At 39.0% G+C, this 24,063-nt stretch overlaps 3 protein-coding genes across 21 annotated transcripts in view; 1 reads left to right on the top strand and 2 right to left on the bottom strand.

Annotated features, from left to right (window-relative positions):
* The window catches only part of LOC121862876 (protein SERAC1-like), a 42,443-nt gene extending 40,231 nt beyond the window's left edge, over window positions 1–2,212 (bottom strand). For 3 of the 11 annotated variants that reach the window (XM_042361232.1, XM_042361234.1, XM_042361233.1), the window contains exon 1: window positions 1,344–2,071. The gene's annotated coding sequence lies outside the window, so the exon portion shown is untranslated. Of the gene's footprint in view, window positions 1–117; window positions 291–997; window positions 1,017–1,098; window positions 1,290–1,333; window positions 2,072–2,100 lie in introns of those variants that run through there. The other 8 variants (XM_042361239.1, XM_042361238.1, XM_042361236.1 and 5 more) reach the window with 8 other exon arrangements.
* On the top strand, window positions 2,125–7,283 carry LOC121862879 (peroxiredoxin-5, mitochondrial-like). The gene is made up of 4 exons (XM_042361255.1): window positions 2,125–2,246; window positions 4,217–4,351; window positions 5,950–6,081; window positions 6,968–7,283. Exons 1-4 carry the CDS (start codon window positions 2,142–2,144, stop codon window positions 7,163–7,165), a joined length of 570 nt encoding a protein of 189 aa, XP_042217189.1. The 5' UTR covers window positions 2,125–2,141; the 3' UTR covers window positions 7,166–7,283.
* Window positions 7,284–8,463: 1,180 nt separating this feature from the next.
* LOC121862878 (solute carrier family 52, riboflavin transporter, member 3-B-like) overlaps window positions 8,464–24,063 on the bottom strand; it is a 21,367-nt gene continuing 5,767 nt past the window's right edge. For 2 of the 9 annotated variants that reach the window (XM_042361247.1, XM_042361252.1), the window contains 3 exons: window positions 16,375–16,616; window positions 14,955–15,902; window positions 8,464–9,890 (listed from right to left, as the gene is read on the bottom strand). In XM_042361247.1, the coding sequence (XP_042217181.1) occupies window positions 9,696–9,890; window positions 14,955–15,902; window positions 16,375–16,530 (1,299 nt within the window). In that variant the 5' untranslated portion in view covers window positions 16,531–16,616 and the 3' untranslated portion in view covers window positions 8,464–9,695. Of the gene's footprint in view, window positions 9,891–14,954; window positions 15,903–16,374; window positions 16,617–18,844; window positions 18,916–18,947; window positions 19,150–24,063 lie in introns of those variants that run through there. The other 7 variants (XM_042361254.1, XM_042361249.1, XM_042361250.1 and 4 more) reach the window with 7 other exon arrangements.

Genomic DNA, 24,063 nt, shown 5'->3' with positions numbered 1-24,063 from the left:
GTGGGCAGGGCTTGGAGGATAAGAGAAATTGCAGGGTAAAACATGGTGAAAAACTGATCATATGACACTAAAATGATGTCTCTACATGCTTTGTACGTGAATAAATTAATTATTTACCTAAACACTCCTCCGATAAATCTGCGGAATCAACGCGTGTTCTCACCTGCTCTTCCTGTTTACAACCGACCCACTTGGTCCAAGTGTACACTCACGTCCAGAAAAAAAAAACGTAAAATTACACCATGATACTTCAACAGAGTTGCCTTCGTTGGTACCAGATATCATAATTAGTACTTTCTGTCTAATATGCCCCCCCCACGGCTAGGCAGTTAGGTAAGGTTAAGGCTAATATTGACGAGAAATAAGCCGGAGTTATTTGCTTTGATATTTCTTTTCTTATCTAACTATATTTTCATTGAGTTTTGATATGATATTCATTTCTTGGGAAAATGATTTGTTTGGTAGATAATTAGGCACACACTACTTTGTCTTTCTCGGCAGTAATGCCTCATCCCAGATGTAAACAGCCAATCATATTGAAACATTTCAAAACACTCTGCCGCGCTCTCTGCTGCGCTAGTTCCAAATTTCACTTTGGCATCCATCCCTCCAAAAGTGACTGCCCAGACAGCAAGAAGCCTTGTGTTTTCCAACCAGTGAGGAATTGGTTCCAGTATAAGAAAAAGCAAATTGATACGGCCGTGGCTCGCCACTTGCCCCCGTCTCAGTAATAGTAAGTTCGCCCATGGCAGGTGTTTAGTTATGCCAGGTTAGGTTAACTTAAAGTTAGGTTAGGTTAAAATTATAAATTACCACTTTTTAACACATTTGCCCAAACTACGACAGTGTTCACAAAAAAAAAGTGAAATTTGTTTTTAAAATAATTTTCTATGAAAAATCGGCAGCAGGTATCTTGTCAATAATTACCAAGGTTAGGTTGGTTTCTTTAGTTGGTGAGGTAGGTTCTAGTAAATGTTGCCTCTTTTAAAATACTTACTATATTGATTAGAACATGTGGAAAAAATGACAGAACTCAAACAACTCCTTCTGGTGGTATGGCTGTTCTCAGAATTTACCTAATTTCATTGGTCTACGTACCATGCCATATTACATGTTGTGATTCACATCAACAATAATACTGAGTAACTTGCATAGTAGTTACATGGTAATGTAATATTCATTTTGATTTTCTGGGAGCTGTGCAAGCATTAAATATATACAGAGACAACTCACTTTTATTAATTTATGTAATGATATACCCACAAATAATATTTCATCCACTACTGTTTATCACCAAAATCACGTTTACAAAATTCAATAGAACATATTTTACTACAACTGACGTAATCACGTAATATCGTGTTGTCTAAACGTCTCTTCCTGAAGATCACTATACGAGTACTGCAGCAGCCAGTGTTTACACCAGGGATCAGCTGACCGCCGCGCCTGCGCTGTGAATTAATATCCTGCCAGTGTTACCACATCCCGAGTACAAAAGTTGCATCACTGATTGTATCAAGGGTGGCATAGACCATAAATTAGGCAAATTACTGTACTTCTGTCCATCCTAAGGTAGAAATGAAATAAAGTATGAAATTTAGTATGAGGAATACCTAAGTGGCATTCCATGATGCCCCTTGATAAATTTTTGTCACGCAAAAGCCTTGAAAAGAAATACAGTATATTATTGAGCTATAAATAGGAATTAGAATACATTTCCTGATACAATATCATCGCTGAGTTAGGTACTGGAAAGTGTGTGATTGTTGCATTTAAAATCAACTTATTCGGTATTTAGTAGTGGGGCATTATTTATGCCATAGTCCCTGTGGGTATTTCAGAATCAATGATGTTAAGCATCAGTTCGTGAAATAAGACCATTCTTTGAGATAGTGATTCATTCCATTGTTGACCTGATGTATTAAAAAAATAGCTACGAGAGAATGTGGCATATTAAATTACTATTAATTAATCACCATTTAACAATATGGAACTTTCAACATACCATCGATAAAAGACCTCTTGTTAATCTCTAAGTTATTGAGCGTAACCTACACTATGAGAATGTTCAGTAAGACCTTGAAAGTTAGTTATTGTGACCTTGGGCTCTGGCTACAGTGGCGTATTTACTGTGCTGCAGGATGGCGACGCTCCTCACTCTCCACCTTCGACCAGCATTACAACGTTCCTGCCGCGGCAATCTCTCCCATTTACGCTCCTCAGTCGCTAGAGCAATGTCTGTAAAGGTATGGCATAAAATGTAAGGCAAATTCTAATTACAAATAGTGTGTTGAGGAGGTAGACATTGCACTGTATCAGCGTTATAATACAGTATCAAATATGTCAAGACTTCCTTCCTTTGGTGATAACACAGTCCGGCTCTTGCCACCTCCTGTTTGCTACCGGGAATAACATCCGGTTTGTGTGTGCTTTGCAGTTATTTTTAAAGGTTGCATTTAGTAATTAGGTTTATTATTGTACAGTACCCCCTCAATATAATACAGTATAGACGTATACAGTAGTACCAAAGAGTTTTGCTTTACACAATTTGATTACTAAAGCCAGATTAAGTGGATATTTCATGACAGGAAACTAGCAGTTTGTGACGGCAAAGAGTAAGCGCATTCAAGACCAGACTTGACCAACACTGGCACAAGTACAGATACCTGTATTTAATACTGTATAATGAAGCCAATACTCTCCAACAGTGCATAACAGGTATATGACCGATTGCCCAAGCGACTAACAGGTTGATCAGTGGCGAAGAGGATAACATGAAAATTTTTGATTATGTAAACAGGCTGTGGCACCCTGTATAGTGGTGAAAAGTGAAAAACAATATCAAGAATATAAAAAAAAAATAATCATAAACTCAGTAATAGTCTAGATAATGGACTTGTGATCAGCAACTGTAGCAAAAATTCTAAAGAAGAAAACTTGTTTCTTAACTCTAGAATATCAATTAATGTTTGGAGGAATTGCAAGTTTCATTGTATAGAATTCTTTCCCAAGTTCGGTATTATTGCAGTTTCGGTCAATACACTGTAGACTGTTTTAACCATCCCCAACCTTTAGATCTCCTTATCTGGAGTATTTCTAACCCCGTTTCAACCAGGGGGCAAAGAATAATAACTTCAGAAATTAATTTACAAGTTTTTCCATAATTTTACAACAGTATGGCTGCTCATTACTTATGCGTGTGTTCTTGAGTCTTGTGGTTAGGTTGGAGGGGAACAATACTGTACATGGTCGACTATTCTAAGCATCCCCAACCTTCAGATCTCCTTATTTGGAGTATTTCTAACCCCATTTCAACTAGAGAGCAAAGAATAATAATGTCAGAAATGAATTTTAAAGTTTTTCCATACTTGGGGGGGGGGGGTGGGGGGAATAACTCTAAAACGGGTACTTTCCCCCGGAAATAAAAGTCAAATTCGATTAAATCGCACCAAAATACACAGGATAAACTAATTTTTAAACTACTAGGGCATATTGGCCCAAACTGCAATTTTACCAGTTCCTTGTGAGTTGGTTCTCTAAGTTAGACCAGCAGTTCTCAATTGTTTACATCTTACATGATACCAACCTTGGGTCCACCAAGGTAAAAACAAAGCTCCACCTTTTCCATGAACTGTATATTTATTTTTACATGTATTTTAGTGATATATTAAACATTGGCATGCATGTCAATTCTTAGGGTAATGCTTGAAATACTGATTTGAAGTGCTAATTGAAGTTGAGATAACTCGAGATAATAATCTCTGGGAAAAGCTGTACACAACTTTACATATCATATATGGTAAATATAAAGATCATTAGCGCTGTTTATTACAAAGGCCTGCAGTAAGTACGGATACGTAATGCCTCTGGCTGACTTGTGGTCCAGTGAATTAAGAAGAAACACATCTGTGCAGTGAAATTATAAGAACTTAATACTAAATTCATATTATTGTACAGGTACAGTAATTCGTGGTGTAGATTAATTTAGTCTTTTTCTCTTCTATTTTTAATTTCTTTTTACTCTAATGAGAAAAAAAATGCTAATACGTAACTGCATGGTATTGTACAGTACTTGTAAAGTATTTAATTGCCTGTACTGTACTATATGTACTAGTGTAGGTAATACCAGTGATGTTTTAGCACAACAAAATTTAACAACTACTGTATCTACTTTAAAGTATATTTCCTGTAATAAAGTTAGATTAATTCTTGACAGGTTGGTGATGAGCTTCCTAGTGTGGACCTCTTTGAAGAGACTCCAGCCAATAACGTCAATACCCGTGACCTCTGTGCTGGCCGCAAGGTGCTCATCTTTGCTGTTCCAGGAGCATTTACACCTGGATGTTCCAAGGTTTGTTATAATCTTCGAATTTTTAGCTCTTCAAATCTTTATATTAGGAGGGAAGGCAGTATTGTAGCAGTAGAAAGTTGTATAGTAATTTTTCGTATAAGTAATAAGAGGTGACGTGCTAATTTTTTTAAAGTTACTTGTAAAATTTTCTGAAAAATTTAGGAATAAAAGCTTTCACATAAATGTCTAGAAGGGCTCCACATCCTAATTTATTTTTTTATGCATAGACTCCAAATACTGTATAGTAAGGAGGTAAATAAAAACAAACCATCACTCAACTATGTTTGATTTGAGCAGGAATGAATATTGACACTGCACAGTATATGTACTGTACTCAGGTTGGGCAGTACATATTAGTACTATGTGACTGCTAAATCAGATACTGGTATATATATAGTTGACTTGTAGTTTTTATATACCTTGTATTTATTAAGCCTCAAAGGCCATAGCATACTAGCTTTTTCCGAAGTAAATTTGGAATACAGGTACAGTAATTTTTTTTTATTGGTTCTCCACAAGATTTGGTTTCTTTGTATTAAAATAAACATTTGAGTGAAAATCCTGAAAAAATCGGTTCTTCTATATATATTCACATCTCTGAGAACAAACTGTTTGTACTCACCCCTGAAGATGTGAATTATTGGGAACTCATTTCTTTTTCCTTGTGGTTATCAGCATATACCTGGATCACGCACACCTACAGTGATTTATTTGCATATATATATATATATATATATATATATATATATATATATATATATATATATATATATATATATATATATATATATATATATATATATATATATATATATATATATATATATATATATTGAAAAATTAACTAAAGTTACAGTATACTACAGTAATAAAGATAAAAAATTGAGCTATAGAAGCATCTTTGGCAAATTTTAAGGAAAAGATACATAAGGCTGTTAGAAAAGTTCAGTATGATAGGCTACAAAATGTATGGAGTAAACAGGATACTGTACTGGAACAGTTTGATGTCTACTTTTTACTTCAACACAGTTAGTTTTTCCTAATACCTGTAAATGTTTAAAATCAGAGAGGTTGTAAGAAATGATATTAAAGAACCTGACAAGAGAGGATGCAAGAGACCATGCAACGTGGGAAGCTGCCACCAGGTAATCGTAGCTAACCTATGCAAGCATGGAAAATGCCCACACACTATAATACAGTAGAAGTAATTGTGAAATGATTATACAGTAGTCCATTTGTATCAGTAATTGTTACTAACTGATGCTCCCCAGAGCTACCACTCTATACATTATTGCTGATGGCATCTTGTCCCAGTTGCCATTAGCAAATTTGAAGCAAGATTTACAACTGTCAAGCATCAGTCTTTTGTGAGAGTTGCTAGTGGGTCAAACAAAATTTTTTTAATACTTTACATCTTTGAGAGATTTTTTGTCTGCTTCTACAGGATCCTTTCCCCTATCTGATATTTATACCCTGTAGAACATGTACAGTAGTTTCGTATGGCACAGTTATGTGTTTGACTTGATACAAGAGCTCTATGACTGTATTTTTTTAAGGATGAAACTGTTCGTGATTTATTGTTTATGAAATCTTTTCAGACTCATTTGCCAGGTTATGTAAAGCAAGCTGATGACATTAAAGCTAAGGGCATTCAAGAGATCGCTTGTGTGGCAGTAAATGATCCATTTGTGATGTCAGCTTGGGGTGAACGTCATAATACAGGAGATAAGGTAATATGGATAGCTGACCTTTTACTAAAATATACAACTTGGTACTGCGCTCTATGCTTCTTACTTTTAGACATTTAACTCAAATTATTAATACACATTCAAGTTTGTAAAGTTACTTGGGTGTATATATTTATATGGTGCATTAAGTTTTCTCAAAATGTCTCTCAATGTATCTTGAAAATTTATCATGTGTTAATTGATTTAATACATATTGTGTTAGTATTTAATTTAATTAAATTCTTAAAGGTTTACTTTATTTATTTTTATTCCCTTTTGATTTACTCCACTTTTTTTTGTTTGGTTTACGCCTAGAACCTGGATATTAAAGTAAATTAAGAGACGGCGTAACAGTTTTGGCATGTATTATAATATAAAGTACAGGTACAATATGCATAGGATTTTTGCCAGTGTATGTCCAAAGTTAGAATGCTAGATTGTGCACAGATTAATTAAAGTATATCCCGATTATTACTGTAATTTCAAGTTAGTGATGGTCGATATAGTGTCTTTTGCTGTGGAAGAATGATCCTCACTTATTTGATTATGTTTATGCAGGACTCTTTAGATGGCATTCTGTGAAATATGGTGTGATATTTCATTCATTCATTTCAAAATTAACAAAATCTTTCCAAATCATATACTGGGGCTGTTCTCTTAATTTGTCATACAGTTAGGGGCAAGGTAGATGGGGAAAATTCTGTTGTGTAATGAAAAATTACTTTATAATTTCACATTTGTACAACACCAGGGGAGTCCTGTCTTAAGAGTTTCAGATACTTAGTTAGTTCCAGCATTATTCAGATTTTTAACTCTTACCGAAATAATGCTGAGATTCACAACTTATTATTCGGTTTATTAAACATATCAACTCAATCCTTTCCCACAGGTTCGCATGCTTGCTGATACTAATGGAGAATTTACCAAAGCACTCGGATTGGATCAAGATTTAGCTGTTTTAGGGGGCCTGAGATCCAAACGTTACTCTCTGATTGTTGAAGATGGTAAGGTCACCCAGCTCAATGTAGAACCAGATGGAAAAGGGCTTACTTGTTCATTGGCAGAAAATACTTTGGCTAAACTGTAGATCAGTTGATTAAGCAATTTTTTCTGTTCCACCAATATTCATGAAGTAACATATTACCGGTGTTGTAAAGGTATCGTGAGAATAATTATCCTGTACATTTAAATACAATATACCTGTAGAATGACTATAATTTGATTCTCTATATTTATATAAACATGTGCACTTCCTGACAATAGTTTTTAGTTTACAGTACTGGTATAAATTATTTACCAAATATTGCATACATAATCAAATTAATTTTGGGCATTACACAGTTTAGTTCATGATACTATGTTAACTATACAATATATATATATATATATATATATATATATATATATATATATATATATATATATATATATTTTATCAGCTCGCTGTCACAAGAAAGACTTCTCAAGGATGAGTATCAAATACTTGTGATGGTTCATTGCTCTTACCCCGGTACTCCCTTTTTAAAACTTGTGTGGACCTGCACAGGATGTCGTTGCTCCCATCTAGATACTTTAATTCTTGAAAGTAACAGTACTGTATATTGATTCATACTATTTCTTACAGTAATCAAATGAAAACTCCTTAAATTTTATTTTATCTAAATTATATCCATGTACTCTTATGACTTAACGTATATTTTATACAGTACAAGCATATTTTACAAAGTGACTCTGTGCTCCCGACTTGACAAATTTTCTGATAATTTAGTTTGTTAACTAAAACAAATTTTGTCATCACAAAGTCACATAACTAGATAATTTTTCAGACATTCATTTCTTCACAAGTTATTTTAAAACCTGGGATGGAAAGGATCAGTTCTGAATTTAGTGTTGCTCAGGTTTGAAAAGAGATCTGTTATGTTAGAAACTCATCTCCTTAAGTGTTTTATGTCATGAATGTGAATCATGTTCAAGATTTAACCAAAGTTACCATTTTTGCTGCATGTAAATATTGCTGAAAATTGTTTCTTCTAAAATTATTGTAAATTCATAATTCTTGGTGGGAGAAACATAGCTCTCTTGACTAACACATTTTAGAATGACATTTCTTTTTATAGCAATTTCCCTGGTACAGTATGATGTTGTCCAAGGCACTGTTAACTGAGACAAAAAGGTCTTTTATATAAATTTAGTTGAAAATTTTTACAGGCTTTGTTATGGGTTGTTTTTCCTTTTTTACCCAATTGAAATTTATCCTCGGAAAATTGCCTTTTATGTGTACAAAACCTTAATACCTTCATAAAAAATACTGTATGGATAAGCCCGGATAAAACTAAATTGGCATAAAAATTCTAGGTATGGAATGAATGAATATGCATTGTAGTATTCTGTTAATAAAAATTTATTCCAATTTGTTCTAAAATGTTTTTGTACTTGTAAAACTTCCAAGCAGACTGTACCCTATTGTTGAATATCCTCTTAAATTTTGATTGCAACTGTATTTTCATTTTCATGCAATCCTTCTGTGACATTAAGGGGAAGAGGAATACGCTGTCAAAGACCTTTCAACAATCAAAGAATGTCCTCCTCTGAAGACCTTATTAATCCTTTAAACATAATAGGTACCACAAAGTTTCCTCTGCTTGTGGTATCCCTGACATGTATCATGGTTGCAAACACCCTCTGGCATTGAGCTAGCACAAGTAACCTTTGATCTTTAAATGAATAATACTGTATCAGTGGAGTTTCTTGATAACTGAATAAAATCTAGTGATGTGGAAATGTAGTTAGGATGAAGAAATTATACTGTACCCTAAACTTCACTTGCTAGGAGTATGATCCCCTGAACTTTGTTAGCTAGAGGGTACAAGAAGAATAATTTGAAGGATTGATTCCGACTACATCAGGTTTCCAATGTAATGGGTGAACTGAAAATATCAGGTTAGGATTCATGTCTGACTAACTTTTGACTCCATACAGTAGTGCAGATAAAAAATTGTTGTACAGGTACTATAATTAACATGCTTTATAAGACTAATCTTAAATGCTCATATAAATTTTGAGTAATGTTTAAAAGAGTATTGGTAAACTTTAACATAAACATTACAATAAAGTCCTTGTAGACTCAAAGTGGTCAACTGGTTCAGTAGACAGATCTAAGGCTGCACTGTACTGTACATGTAATCCTAACGACCTAAATCAAAATTGTTACCCGATACTTTTTAACTTATTATTATAACAGTGGGAAACAACATAAATATAACTCATAGAAATAACAAAGGTATAACAAAAAAACAAACCAACATTATTTGAATCGCAAGAAAACCTTAAACTTTACATCAGAGAAGAATTTACTCCCAGTAAAGCATTTCTTATAGTGTAAGGGCACCTTTTCAGAGATGTTAACTGTTACAGGCAAACTTGCTGCTCTTTAGGTAAGTGCACTACAAGATAATTACTACAAAGACTAAAATAAAAAGATTACTTCAGCTAATAACTAATGGCATGGCACATATGGAATTACAAATATGTATTGAACTGTAATACAGTGCAATTTATCTAATTACTGTACATTAATACAATCACTGTACCTACATTACATTATCACAGTGTGGTCACTAGCAAGGGTGGTATGGTGTGAAGAGATTGTAGACATTGACCAGGACGAAAGTTGTAACGGCCCCCACTGCTGACCCAGCTTGAGTAACTGCCCCACACCAGAAGAGAGCTCGAGCACCTTCCTCACGCATCTGATTGGCAATCTCTACACGGACGAACGTCATCACACCCGTAAATGTAATCCACGCTACTACCTGTGTTATGAAGAAACAAAGTTCTCAATACTGTACAATATCTCAGGAAGAGTTCAGTGTGGTGGAACAATTCACCAAGAAACTGAGACAGCAATATTAAGTAATGGTTTACCTAGATTGTCCAGCAAATAAGAACAGCTTTCTAAATTATATTTCAACAGTATGAAATTTGCCAGTACTACACCCCTGTACCGTACATGGTATTAGAGTTGGGTTAGTAAATATACACGATGGTTTATTAAAAAATTCAGGAGTATAATTACATAAATGAAAAATAGTATATACTGTACCTGTATAATAAATCTGTTCAAATGTGTCAACAACTAGTATCTTTTACTGTGTACAGTACTCAAGCACTGAAGGGATCCCGCTCATGTACAGTACAGTACTGTACTGTACTGTACGTACTCATGTGGTGTAGATGAAATAAAGCAATGGCGCTTGTTTTAAACTCAACACCAGAAGTTATTTATTAATGAACATCTTCATGTGTTAATCTGGTGGTTCTGTAAGCAAGGCTTCTTGTGACACTGTTGATGGTTGTTACTTATAATCTTCTGTTTGTGACTGAAATCACCCAATTTTGCTGAATAAATCATGACATGTATCCCATCATGAAAATATTGAGTGGTGTCAAAAATCCAGTGATCTTAGTCGCCAAGTGATTGGGTCTACAGTACTTGTCCAGCCTAATCATTACCTGATTTCTTGTTCAGGCAATGCAAACAGTGTTACTGTAATGGGTCGAGTTCCACATGTTGAAAGAATATACTTCACCAACTAGAGGAAAGAATGTTTTCAAACAAATTGTGGTTATTACAGTTAGCAATCAGTGTCACCCAATATTCTGAGAGCAATATCAGGTACAGTACTGAGTTTTGTTTGAACATGACCCTCATAGCATTATTACTTCTAGTGTTTAAATACTGGTATTGTACCTGCATTGTTTGTAAACCTGCAAGACCAATATGAATTTTACTGAATAAAACTACTATCTATCTACTGTATTGTGAAACATTACTTGTTAAATTACATTAAAGTGTGTAATATTAAAATCCTGTACTTACTAGTTAACCAGACCTAAGAAAACATCTTTATTCATCTGTGACATGAGCCCACTACCTCTTACTTTATACTGTCTAAGGGATATACCTGTACTAAACAAGGGCGAAGGGAAAATTACATCACGTCAAAATGAATTATTATCACTAATGTCAAAATTTTAACAATAATGTACAGTACAGTAATATATAAACAAAATACTGTACAGTACTGTATTATGAAAACAGATATTTACCTAGTTTACCAAACAACCATCCCAACTAACGAGATATGTGACTAGTATTGTCGGTTGAGAACATTGCATTAAGAACACTGTTGTAGTTGCAGGGACGGATCCAGGAATATCAAAGGGGGGATCCAAGAAGTTGTGGATGGGGGAACACATGAGCTCACCCAGCTGGTTTTTGTTTTGGTGGGGGGGGCACCCATTTTTTTAAATACCTGTATTATCAATATCATGGGAAATATGAGGCCATTTTGAAGCCATGGACACTTGATATTAGGGGATATTCTGAGGTCAATAGTAAGTACTTTTTACTATACAAAAAACGCTTGAGTACAATACTGGATTAAAGAAAAGGTATTGGAATTTTCAGATGAAAAGGGGGGCTCTGGACCCCCCCCCCCTGGATCCGGCCCTGAGTTGACACTGGGTGCAGGTAGGGTACAAAATACGGTACAGTATATGTTCGGGTTGCTTTAACATACAGTACTGTCTATACTAGCATTAGTGTGAAGACATGATGTGAAATAAATAGTGTACAATAGACGAGGTCCAGTACTCAGGACATATAAGAAGTCTGACAGTGTACAGTATATTTCAACTTAGATACTTTTGGTCATGCTGTTTCCTGATTTAACTTATTCTGCTTAGGCAAAAGTATGTGGAGATAAAGATAAACGATACAGTATGTTTGTGACAGCCATTTTCTTTCACTTACACTATAACACGGCACTACAGTGCTTTAAAAATCTTCACCTTCCCTTAGTTACTTAATTGTCTTCTAGATCATAAACCTGCTTTATCGTAAGGGATCCCCCATGAATCATGAATTAGCAAATCCTCGTAGATTTAGAACAATACATTGGAGGATTTTGACTGAACACGCAAATAGATAAGCCAGTTACTACCTCCAGAGAGGAGAAAGGCTGTGTCAAGACCTAAACTTTGCCATCAATAAATATCACTATGCTAAGACCAGTAAATTGTCAAGCGGTATTAAGGGAGTCTATTGTCAGAACTTCCAGAGTAATCTAATGTTGATAGTTCGAAAATAATTATATTTTATGGCTTTTGACACGATAAATGGACATTGAGGGCCAAAACCATTACTGACAGAACGTTTACTTAGAACTCTGTCTACCCAACTTGACAAGTGCTGAAGAGAATTCTGTAGCGTGTAATTTATGAGTGCACATTCTATACTGTTGTTCTTATGATCTCTTCATAACCAGGTATCCAAGTAATAATATTCGGCCCTTACTTCAATGAACTTAGAAAACCAGGTATCAAGGTGACCTGGTTTAACTTGTAACTTAGTGACCCTTAAGCAGGTACAAATTTCACCTGGCCCATTCCTCGCCAGACGACCCTACATCTCATTAAGGCACCACATTGTAGAGTTCATTGCCAAACACAGGAGAATTTTTAAGACTCTCCCCGATACAAAATGACCTTGATAAACAATCTGGCTAAAACATGAGCACTTCCGCCTAGTGCACGGGTTCTGAGTAGAGGAAGATGGAGAAAACAATCCCCAAGAAACAAACAAATATTGGCCAAGGGAAGTGATTTAATGCAAGATGTGGGGGACTTAGTTATTATATTATTTCTACGAGTTTTTCGCACAGTTGTACAAACAACAGCAGGAGCACTGTATAAGACTCGAGGTTACAACGCTCAAGGTTGGTGGTTTCCTAACACAACTTAACGGGGGTAATCGTCCGGCTAGCGCAAAAGATTCAAATGCACATGAGGTGGCACTTAGTGTCACGTGACTCAACCTACACGACTTATGATCGGTGGGGGCGAGTCTTCTATGTACAGCCCACACGTGACTACCCTTGCCCACCATCCCTGCCCAACTCTGTTACCAAACAACACTTACGCAACGGCACTGAAGATTTGGCTTTCCCAAACGGTAAATCCTACTAATATCTTATATCTAACTGTACCTTCTCCATTCTATCATAAAAAAGCTTACTAAACGCATATAGGTTAAAACACAACATATAAAACTTTATATAAATCTATGCTATACTTAAGTAATGATAATGTAATTTTTCTTTACCCTTTCCTAAATTCTGTCTATTCTTTATTGTTATAACCTCTTCTACTACTGTACATGAGAACTTTTTTGTCTTCCATTCCCCTTCCTTATTCTCAGTGTCTACGTACACTCCCTGACACGTTTATCTGTTACACGGAACATTAACTTCTAGCGGTGTGCGAGGACTATCAGGCTTCGTGAAGGCTGTGTTAAGTAACAGTCACCCGGTGGACCTCCTGGCACATACTGTAACCTGTACTGTATTTCCGTCTTATATCTTTGCTTCCCACACACAGTATTATCTTTAATTTATCTTGCTTTAAACAGAAAAAGCTGGCCGAAAACTACCGTAAAATAAACTTTGTACAGGTACTGTATATTTCACCCCTATTAGCAACCCTGATATATGGATAAAATTAACAACATTTGATATCTGCTCTGTAGTAGGTCTTGACATGTGAACAGAAGAGAAAAATGTCTTTTACGAACTGTGATTTTCTCAGCTAGCGACGTTGTTCTCATTCTCTTTAATCATATACATTGCAGTGCAGAATTGTACCCAATCCTAGAGGCTGATGGACGTAAACCTGACACAAATTAGTCCTTCGAAGCTACTGAAGTTATAGTAAAAGTTTAGAAGAAATCTAACTTCAGAAACATCTTTACGAGATTACAAGCTTAGTAGGACCTGACGGCTTTTGCTACCGCCTCCCCTTCCTCAACCCCTCTGGCAGTGTGATAATATCTGGCATTTGTACTCATGAAGCCCCTGACGGAGGCTCCTAGGGCAGGGGAACTCGAGTCGCTCCCCAGGAAACCTGTCAAGGTCACTATCTTACTGACAACAACACCCAACACAAATATGTTCCCCTATTTAATGGGTTCAAGACGATGTGACGTGACGTAATTCAATACATTCTTCCTATACACACTGTTGATAGCATCTGATGAAGACCTAGAACCCCGCTTATTTCACCTGATGATTAGACCTCTTAATGTTAACCAACCTAATCTAAACTAATCTAAATTGTCCAAACCCAACCCCTATTTAGCGCAAGGGTGTTTAATCATCAGCTGAAATAAGCGGGAGTTCCTATTCTTCACGAGATCCCTATTGATGCACTCTTATCAAATTATATATTCTTGTCTGTTATTGTACTGTATCTGTAATGCTGTCGCTGTCTGTAAAATAAGATGGTGGGAATTAAATTTATCTTATTTATGGACTTGATCAGTTACCACACTTACACCACAACAGTAGGACTTACCACACTTACACAACAGTAGGGCTTACCACACTTACACCACAACAGTAGGACTTACCACACTTACACTACAACAGAAAGCCTTATCACACTTACACCACAACAGTAGGGCTTACCACACTTACACCACAACAGTAGGACTTACCACACTTACACTACAACAGAAAGCCTTACCACACTTACACCACAACAGTAGAGCTTACCACACTTACACCACAACAGTAGGACTTACCACACTTACACTACAACAGAAAGCCTTACCACACTTACACCACAACAGTAGGACTTATCACACTTATACCACAACAGTAGGCCTTACCACACTTACACCACAACAGTAGAGCTTACCACACTTACACCACAACAGTAGGACTTATCACACTTATACCACAACAATAGGACTTACCACACATAGTGAGACTGGACGTTATAGCAGTAGCGGAAGTGAATCGGCAAATAGCACTTACCACGAGCGCCTCCCCAGCCTGGGTGCCCACGAGAGGCGGTTGAGGGCTAAGGGCAGCAGTGGCCATGATGTACGCCGCCACTAGTGAGCCAAAAGCGCCCAGCATCAGCAGCTGCCACCTTCGTATCCTGGGCAGCATCAGTGTCACTAACGCCGCCAGCGGGTTGGCCAGGGATGATAACGTCACTGCTAGGTGGTAGGCCGTGTTACCGTAGGCGCCACAGGAGTAGGATTGTATGGATGGCAGGACGCCGTTGGTGAGGCAGCAGGCCCAAGCTTGGCCCACCAGCATGAGCCAGTACGCCCGAGAGGTCATGCCAGGGTCATGTTTACTGGATGCCACATTCTCCATCAACCGCGTGTTGGAGTGGGAAGCTTCCAGCGCCGCTACACTATCAGTAGGCGAGGGCGAGGTAGTCCGCTCGCTCTTGATGTTGGGCAAATGTTCCAGGAAGGTGAAGGCTAAGGCGCTCGCGATCATCATGGACAATAGGATGTAAAAGAAAGATGTGACGCTGAATCTTGGGTGGAGTGGCACAGGTTGTAAGATATAGTCGGTGTCGTAGTCATTAGTGGCGTTTGGTACGGTCACGTTTTCACACTCGACGTTACCTCCGACGCCCTGAGCCAGAGCCACCAACGCCGGCAGCAGTCCAGACATTCCCTCACCTACCAGATAGGAGGCGAGGTAGATTTCCCGCCATACAGCCATGTAGGGCATGAAGAGCACTGACGAGGTGCAGTCCACAAGAGACAGCAGGAACACGAGGGCGAGTAGTGCTGTAGAGTGTTTCGTCCCGCCCAACATCGACGTCTTCTGCCATAGCAGCGACAACAGGAGGGAGGCGATGCACCCCACAGCCAACACTCCGTACACCACAGGCGCCGGACGTTGTCTTGGCCGCACAGAGCTCAACACCGAGTACGCTATGGGGCCAACGTTGGCGATCTGCAGCAAGAGGAGGTGTTAAAACTGGAGATTTATTACACAAAGTGGTAGTGTTATTTATGGTGATTTCAGTTAAGAACAAGAGTGCTAGTACTGGTTACCTGAGGCTCAATAAGAACTTTGTAATATTGTCAATTGAAGGTAACCAAAGTCAGAAAGGAAGGGACGATTAAACGAGCTTCCAGTTTTACGAGGCCCAAACTTAACATCAACATGAGGACTGGTGGGGTCTAATTGGATTGGTATCTCCTAAAACCATCGCCCATTAGGATCAGCGTCTACTGAAGCTGGGGACCATTTAGACCAAGGTCTATAGACCTTGCTTTAGACTGGATCGCAATTCCAACGGAGGATTAAATTAGTTTTGGGGCAGAGTGGCCAGTTACCATTTTACGTTATGGAGATGAGTAAAAGTACTCCTGAACCCATGTACGCCTAGGCATTCTAACGAAATTAAGAGTGTGGAAGGTACCTGGATGATGACGGAGAGGTAGGAGGGCAGGTTCCAGCCCTCAGGGAGGGCATCCACTAGCAGCGGCAGCTCTACCCATAGTCCATTGATAGCCACCCAAGCTCCAACACCGAACAGCGCCGCTAACACGTCCACCAGGGGCTTACGACCCACCATGATGGACCTCAGGCTCCTCCAGAGGGTGGTGTTCCTGCTCCTCCTGGTAGTGGTGGTCCAAGGGCTCAGTAAGGATTCTTGTTCCTCTTGAAACATCATACAAATTCTTAGTTTATATTCTCTCGTAATTCTGACAGGATGTTTGCTCCAGGGAACTGAGAAATGAAACTTAAAAAACTCTTTAAGGTCTACTGATGGTGTACATCAACCAAAGAACAATGTGTAGAAAAAACTCGCAATTTTCTTATAACACCAAGAAATCTCATTAATTTCTAAAAAAATAAAGCTTGAAAAGTATTCAAATACACAATAAATACTGTATACATGAACGATACTTAACGAGAATTTCGTGTGTCTTTAACAGATTACTGACAGGAGGCACAATTACTGCACTCGGTTCTACACAATTTTTTTACAGAATTGTCTGGTGCGTCATTCCGGATCAAGAGACATTATCCAACAGCAATGATTTACACTTATTACAACACATTTTTGCTTTGTTGTACATTACGCTACACACCAGATATATTTTATATATCTGAAATTATATAATTATAGAACATGGGTAAAGGCTCCACCTTTAACACTACCGATGCTGTATACTGGCCTCCTCCAACACCCAGATACAATAAGGTTATGGCTGGTACATTTACCAGACAACAGCAACAACACCTACCAGGCACGAAATCATATAAAGCCGCATCAGCAAATGTGATTTATGGCAGCTACCAGCGGGTATGTAAACAAAGTCGCCAGGTAAGGATCCTCTTCCAGTAAGAGTTGCTATCAATGTCACTCTACCAACGCTACCGAAATCTTTATTAAAATGTACTGTTTAATGCAATTATATTAAAACCTCCACCTCCTATGTTTAAGGAATCCTACGTAACATTGTGGGAAAGACTCTTGACAACGATCCCCTCGAGAATTCGCTGCTTCGCATAACACTTAGTATACACCTCATCACCACGGCTGAGCATCGTGTCACTCCTCTCACCCCTTCCTCCCTCTCTCCCTCTCTCTCCCTCCCATCGCTACAGTAACCGAACCTAAAACTCGTATCACCTCCAGCTTATTTCATCTGATGATTTAAACACTGAAAGACTAACCTAACCTAAACCCCTAGGCAGCGCTACGGGGTGAATCATCGTGTGATGTTCAACGTTTAACTCTGCCACATAATTTCCGTTCGTTGTTTTACCTAGTATCATTATACTGGACTGACGTCATAACGGAAGCCAAACCCTAAAGCAAATGATACTTGAGGAAATGTTGTATCCAAGGCCAGAAAACATACCTGTCACCTGAACACACACACACACACGCATACATTAAACACAAAGACAGGTACCCATGACAACATATCGACGTGCCTTCATCCGCTACGTTACAAGTACAACTACGTATACTGTACTACTGGAATTCTCCTTGACTAGGTTAGACAAAGTGAGAGGACCACGTGAAGATTAGGCACCCCAGATTATTTCACCTGATGATTAAACACCCTAACGCCACCTAGCATAATAGCAAAGTAAACTAATCTAACCTAGCCTAATCTTAAGCTAACCTAATCTGACTTAATACTACAAGGTGGCGTTCGGGTGTGGTCATGTTGACGTGCTTCCTGGAGCTCACCCTTGAAATTTTAGACCTTCAAGGGTGAGTGAGTGGCGTCACTGGAAGAAGGGGGGGGGGTGAATGTCACAGGGAAGGAGAGGAAAGTGTATTTTAGAGGAGAAATGAGGTGTGTAAAGGATAAAGGTGTACAATATATCAGAGAGGAGGAATTACTTTTACTTTTACCCTTCTCCTCTTCGCCACTGATCGACTCGTTAGCCGCTTGGGCGGTCGGTCACGTCTCTGTTACGCACTGTTGCCTTGGCTCCTGAATGAAGGGGTGTACGTTTGAAAACAGATGGGTGGGAGAGGTGACTTCGTTTGGGGCGAGGGATGGCTAGGCTTAAGTGGGAGAGGGGGGGGGGGGATATACAGTCTGTGAGGTGGGAGGGAGGGACAACAGTTTTCCTCACTCACACAAGTTCACAACCTCCACTAGTGCACCACAGTTACCACGTAGAGTTTCTTATCTCCGCTGATGACGTGAAGAAGTCCAATAGTAGCACCCGAGAGAATTCATACTACTCCTACAACGCGGCTCATGTTTCATATAACACTTAAATCACTGTACCATATTGCTATACATTTATATTCTGAGTTATGGAACAACACTGTATGATAATATCACTATCTAAAACGGTCACTTTTCACTTGGAATTAATAAGGGATTGCAGCTATTGATCCACAAAGTACCTACATACAGTACGCTTCTTAACCACCTCTATGTGTGGATGTACAGTAGTAACAACAGATTTTCTCAAGACGATAGACAGAGAGAGGAACGTAAACACGTCACTCACCATAGTAGCCGTTACTCAAAAGCTACAATTGTCGTACCTCCGTCACACTATCTCCCGCCTGAGGTGCCGATCACTGTTCATTCACCTTATTCCACAATTCACAATCGGGACATCTCCTGGCTGTTAAATACTTCCGGAGATTTTGGGGGTCAGTTCACAGAGGGACGTAAAATTACTGGCGTTGTTGAGAGTAAAGTGATAATAAGAAACTTACGTTCACTAACTGACCTCGTACTAAGGTCGGTGCCGGAGCTGCCAGGTCGTGATTTCGTCATTGAGATGATGATAATACTAGTACTAGGGGGTGTTTCTTTAAGCCCTTGTGTACGGGTCCCTCTATGCTGAATATTATCGTCTGGCCTTTCCCAAATAAAGTATTAAAAGAGGCTTCCCGTAGTAAAGGGAATAGTCGAAATAATGTACTAGTATCATCTTTTAAAATTGTGTTGAGAGAGAGAGCCTTTTTGACACATGTTGCGGTAAATTATGAATACAGGTAAAGGCCAACAACTAACCACAAACGAGCGTGTTTGTGTGGGTAACCCTACTTTCCTCCTGGGTGAGAGACCCATAGGCCTGACTGACGACGGGAGGTTAAAGCGCACACCTAACACTGAGCCTTATTCTTATCATTATTATCGTTATTATTGTTATCATCATCATCACCATTATTATTATCATCAATATTATTGTTACTACTATTTTATTAGCATTATCATCAGTATATTATTACCGGTATTATTATTATTATTTTCATCTGGTACATTTCCAACATTCACCAACAACTGGTTTACGAGGCCTTAACCTCAGCTGGCCTAGTATCATAGGAGTGTGGAGTGATAAATTGACACTCCCCAGAGACACGTGTGCACCATTACGCAGGTGTAGACACTGGTGTATATATACACACACACACACACACACTGATCGTCTTCTCTCAACTCTACCCAACAACGTCAGCTGGAGAAGGTACACAAAAGGGCCTGCAGAATATTTAACCTAACCTAACCTGACCTACAACACACGACCCCTGGTATGGCATTTGGCATGTTAGTGGCAGATGTGGCAATCCTTGATGAGTTCTATATACAGTGTGTACTGTACGAGTATAACATGTGTTCTTAGGAGTAGTGGAGGGTACACACACACACACACACACACACACACACACACACACACACACACACGGCCAAACACGATACTTATACACGTACACGTATACACTCATATGTACTTATCTAGATACATTTTTATTCTCAGGAGACGCAGATGCAGCTATAATTATACACCTCTATTCATCCATCCATATTCCCCCCACACATAAATACACACACACACAAACAAACACACACACTGAAAGAAAGATAAATTGTTTAAGGACAGTATCGTGTAGGAGAGAGAGCAGTCGTCATAATTATTTTCTATTCTCGTATTTCAGTAATTTATCGCCTAATTGACATCATATAATTATGAAGTTTTGACAGTATTATCCACTAGAGCTCTTTCTCCCCACACAGCCACTGTTATATTCTCTTTCGTTATATATCCCTCTATTTACTGATAATGCACAGAAATACTCAAGCGTGGAATGTTGGAATCAGTTGCACATTAGCCCCCATCCAGTTTATTTCACCCTACGCTACTTAGGTTCGGTTAGATTAGAGTGTTAATCTTAAAGTGAAATAACTTAAGATAATCAGACTGTTACCTGTCTTACACAAGCGTCTCTAATACTATATAAATAATGTGTGTAAAATGGTTCAATCAGTACACCCAGTGACTCTATCCCGTGTACTGGTGCCTCGCTGCCAACACTCTTTCTGTGTCATGGGGGGAGTGGTGTAGGTAAATGGGTGGATGTGTAGGTGTATGGGTGTGTTTGTGTGTGTATGGAAGAGAAGGTTTTGTGTAAGTGATGATGAATAGAGGCGTGTGTGTGTGTTTGCGCAAGAACATAAGCTACTTCTCCTGTTGGCGACAAGAGTTAGCTGATGTTACGTCGTCTGCGTGAGCTTGCAGACGACGGATGCCAACGTGGCCCTCACCCAGCTGATCTGGCACCCCCCCACCCTGACACACACACACACACACGCACACACACACTGATGCAATCCTCTACACACACACACACACGCTGATGCAATCCTCTACACACACACACGCACACACAAACTTCTACTACTTATTACTTTGCTGCCACTCGGAATGACAGCAAAGATTAGAAATAGCACATATACTCGTACGTAATTTGTGTGTGTGTGTGTGTGTGTGGCTGTGTACGAGAGAGAGAGAGAGAGTACAGGAGTTAAGGGAAGTATGCAACGTCACAACTTCCGTGCTCCCGAGTAAAAAGATAAACACACATACCCCCGCTACAGGTAGGGCCGGGGCTGGTGTCTACATCTCCCGTCCTCATGCCCCTGAGCCTATCAAACTGTCTCTCAGAGTTTTTGACGGGGCATCCTCCACTCAGGCTGAACTAATAGCCCTCCTTGCTGCCCTTCTCGCTGAGGAAGAAGCTGATGGTTTCTGCCCCTTGCTTGTCTGCTGCGATTACAGGTCTGCTCTCGACGGGATCGCATTTGGATCAGGGGAAAATAAGGACTTCATCCTCCGAATGCGAGGGTTAACATCCACACTTCAGGATGCAGGCCGTCCTGTGACATTCCTATGGATACCTAGTCATGTCGGTATCTTGGGGAATGAGGCAGCAGATGGTCTTGCCAAGACTGGCTGCAACAAGGCCACACCTGACTACGTTGTTCCTCGAACACTCTTACAGGTTAGGACCCAAATTCGCCGCAAACAGAGAGAAGCTCGGGAAGCAGCCATCCCCCTGGACTCCCCGCCCACCTGGTACGATGTCCTCCGTAAACTTCCTGACCTCTCGTACGTCTACGGGAAAGGGTCGCGAAAGGGGACGTGATTGCTGCCCGTATCATCATTGGGTATGACTTTGCTTGGGAGATTGGTATCCCCGCATCCCCAGAGCAACGCTCTTGTGCATTATGCAGAAGACCCGACAGCAGCACCCTTATCCACTACCTCCTAAGATGTCCCCACACACAACGCTTCCGTGACGCCTGCTGGACCACCACTCCTCGACCCCCTGACGGAGACACGATGATCCTCCCCATACTGGCCAGATATTTTGTAAATAATATTGATTATGTGTTAAAGGAATATCCTTCCTTCCTTAGGCTTTAGTAAGCCCCTTTATAATATTTATACTGTATATACTTGTGACACTTGCCAGATGCTTCTGGTGTTATTGTACAGGGGTACCTAGTGACAGCACTAGGATCCCGCTTCCTCTATCAAGGAATAAACAATTGAAATTGAATTGAATTGAACACACATACGCACACATTGGCCTCAAAGAACATGACAGAGTTGATGCCCTCGCCAAACTCGCGTCTAACAAAGACACCGTTGAATACAATGTGGGTCTGTCAAAAAGAACCCTTAAAACTGTAATTAGGAAGGAGCTTATTGATGAATTTGGCGCAAGTAGACAAGTGCAAACAGACACCAGTCGATCCATAGGTTACCATAATGAAATGAATCAAGTGAAACATGTATATGGAGCAAGTAACATGATCAATAGATTACAAGATGTTGTAACCACTAGACTAAGGTTAGGATATAAGTACCTCTGGCAGTATGTTCCTCAAGCAGATGTGAACAAGACTAAATGTAAAGTGTGTGGCCAGACATATGGCCACACACTTGAACACTACTTCCTCGACTGTGTGAAAACAGAACCTTTTAGGGATAGGTCCAAGCACACTGTGTGTGAAATGGCACAACACTTCATCTCTAATGGCAAGATAGCCGACATATTAAGATTGTTTCCACTATTTTGACTCAATAGCTATATCAGCTCCCATGTATAGAACCAAACACACAATGTGCTGGAATACTTCTCACACAAATGTGAATAACAAAGCGTGAGGCCAAACACACTGCCTCACACTTCTGTACTCACGCAGTTGTGAATAAGTTACCCTTTATGTATCGAACTAAACAAATAATGTATTTGAAATACTGTGTAACATTCAGTGCCATAATATCCTGACCACGAGGGTTAATTATTCTGACCCTTTGTAAACCATACTCTGTAATCCTTTTGCGCTACCACTCACAGGATGAGTATGGGGTGCACAGTAAACTAGCCACTGTAAGCGGCAAAAAAAAAAAAAATTCACACACACACAGTCCAGCATATGTCTGGTCAGATGACAATGCACTCCACAGTACCTCATATGATATTTTTTATCCACTGGAGTTGGTCATTGAACTTAATCCCTTGAGGAGTTAACAGACAAATGTTATTATAATATTAATGGTGATAATTAGCTTTGTGTCTCGCCACTCTTTATCATCTATGAAGCTTAAGGTTGGATGTGCTTAGTACCAAGTTTCACGTGATCAAATACCAAGTTTCACGTGATCAAATACCAAGTTTCACGTGATCATATACCAAGTTTCACGTGATCAAATACCAAGCTTCACGTGATCAAGTACCAAATTTCACGTAATAAAATACCAAGTTTAACGTGATCAAATACCAAGTTTCACGTGATCAAATACAATATTTAACGTGATCAAATAATAAGTTTCACGTGATGAAATACCAAGTTTCACGTGATCAAATAAAATGTTTTACCTGATCAAATACTAAGTTTCACCCAATCAAATTCAAAGTTTCACGTGATCAAATACTAAGTCTCACGTGATCAAATACCAAGTTTCACGTGATCAAATACCAAATTTCATGTGATCAAATACCAAGTTTCACGTGATCAAATACAAGTTTCACTTAATCAAATACCAAGTTTCACGTGATCAGTCTTGTGGGGGTAAATCAATGCTGCTGTGAATTAAAATTATTGTTCATGTTAATATATTGTTTTGAGAGTCAGATGGTGACAATATGAGCAGCAGTTAATGTATTAGTTAAATGGTATTAACCTCGCCTGGGTGTCTAAAGATGTGCTTCAGCGTTGGGGGTCATTCTTCCTCGTCAGTAATGGTGGTGGCAGTGGTGTTGGTGGTGATGGTGGTGGGGGTAGTGGTGACGGTGATGGTGGGAGTAGTAGTGGTGATGGTGGTA

This window comes from Homarus americanus, unplaced genomic scaffold, assembly GCF_018991925.1.
Source record: "Homarus americanus isolate GMGI-L3 unplaced genomic scaffold, GMGI_Hamer_2.0 scaffold24922, whole genome shotgun sequence".
NCBI lineage: Eukaryota > Metazoa > Arthropoda > Malacostraca > Decapoda > Nephropidae > Homarus > Homarus americanus.
The sequence above is the reverse complement of the archived record's forward strand: the minus strand, read 5'-3'. Positions and strand labels throughout refer to the sequence as shown.

What these genes read in the sequence shown, in the direction of transcription:
- LOC121862879 (XM_042361255.1), top strand. Translation starts at nt 2,142, where the DNA reads ATGGCGACGCTCCTCACTCTCCACCTTCGACCAGCATTACAACGTTCC. An exon ending in TTACACCTGGATGTTCCAAG is followed by an intron (nt 4,352 to 5,949) that starts GTTTGTTATAAT and finishes AAATCTTTTCAG; the next exon opens with ACTCATTTGCCAGGTTATGT. An exon ending in GTCATAATACAGGAGATAAG is followed by an intron (nt 6,082 to 6,967) that starts GTAATATGGATA and finishes CCTTTCCCACAG; the next exon opens with GTTCGCATGCTTGCTGATAC.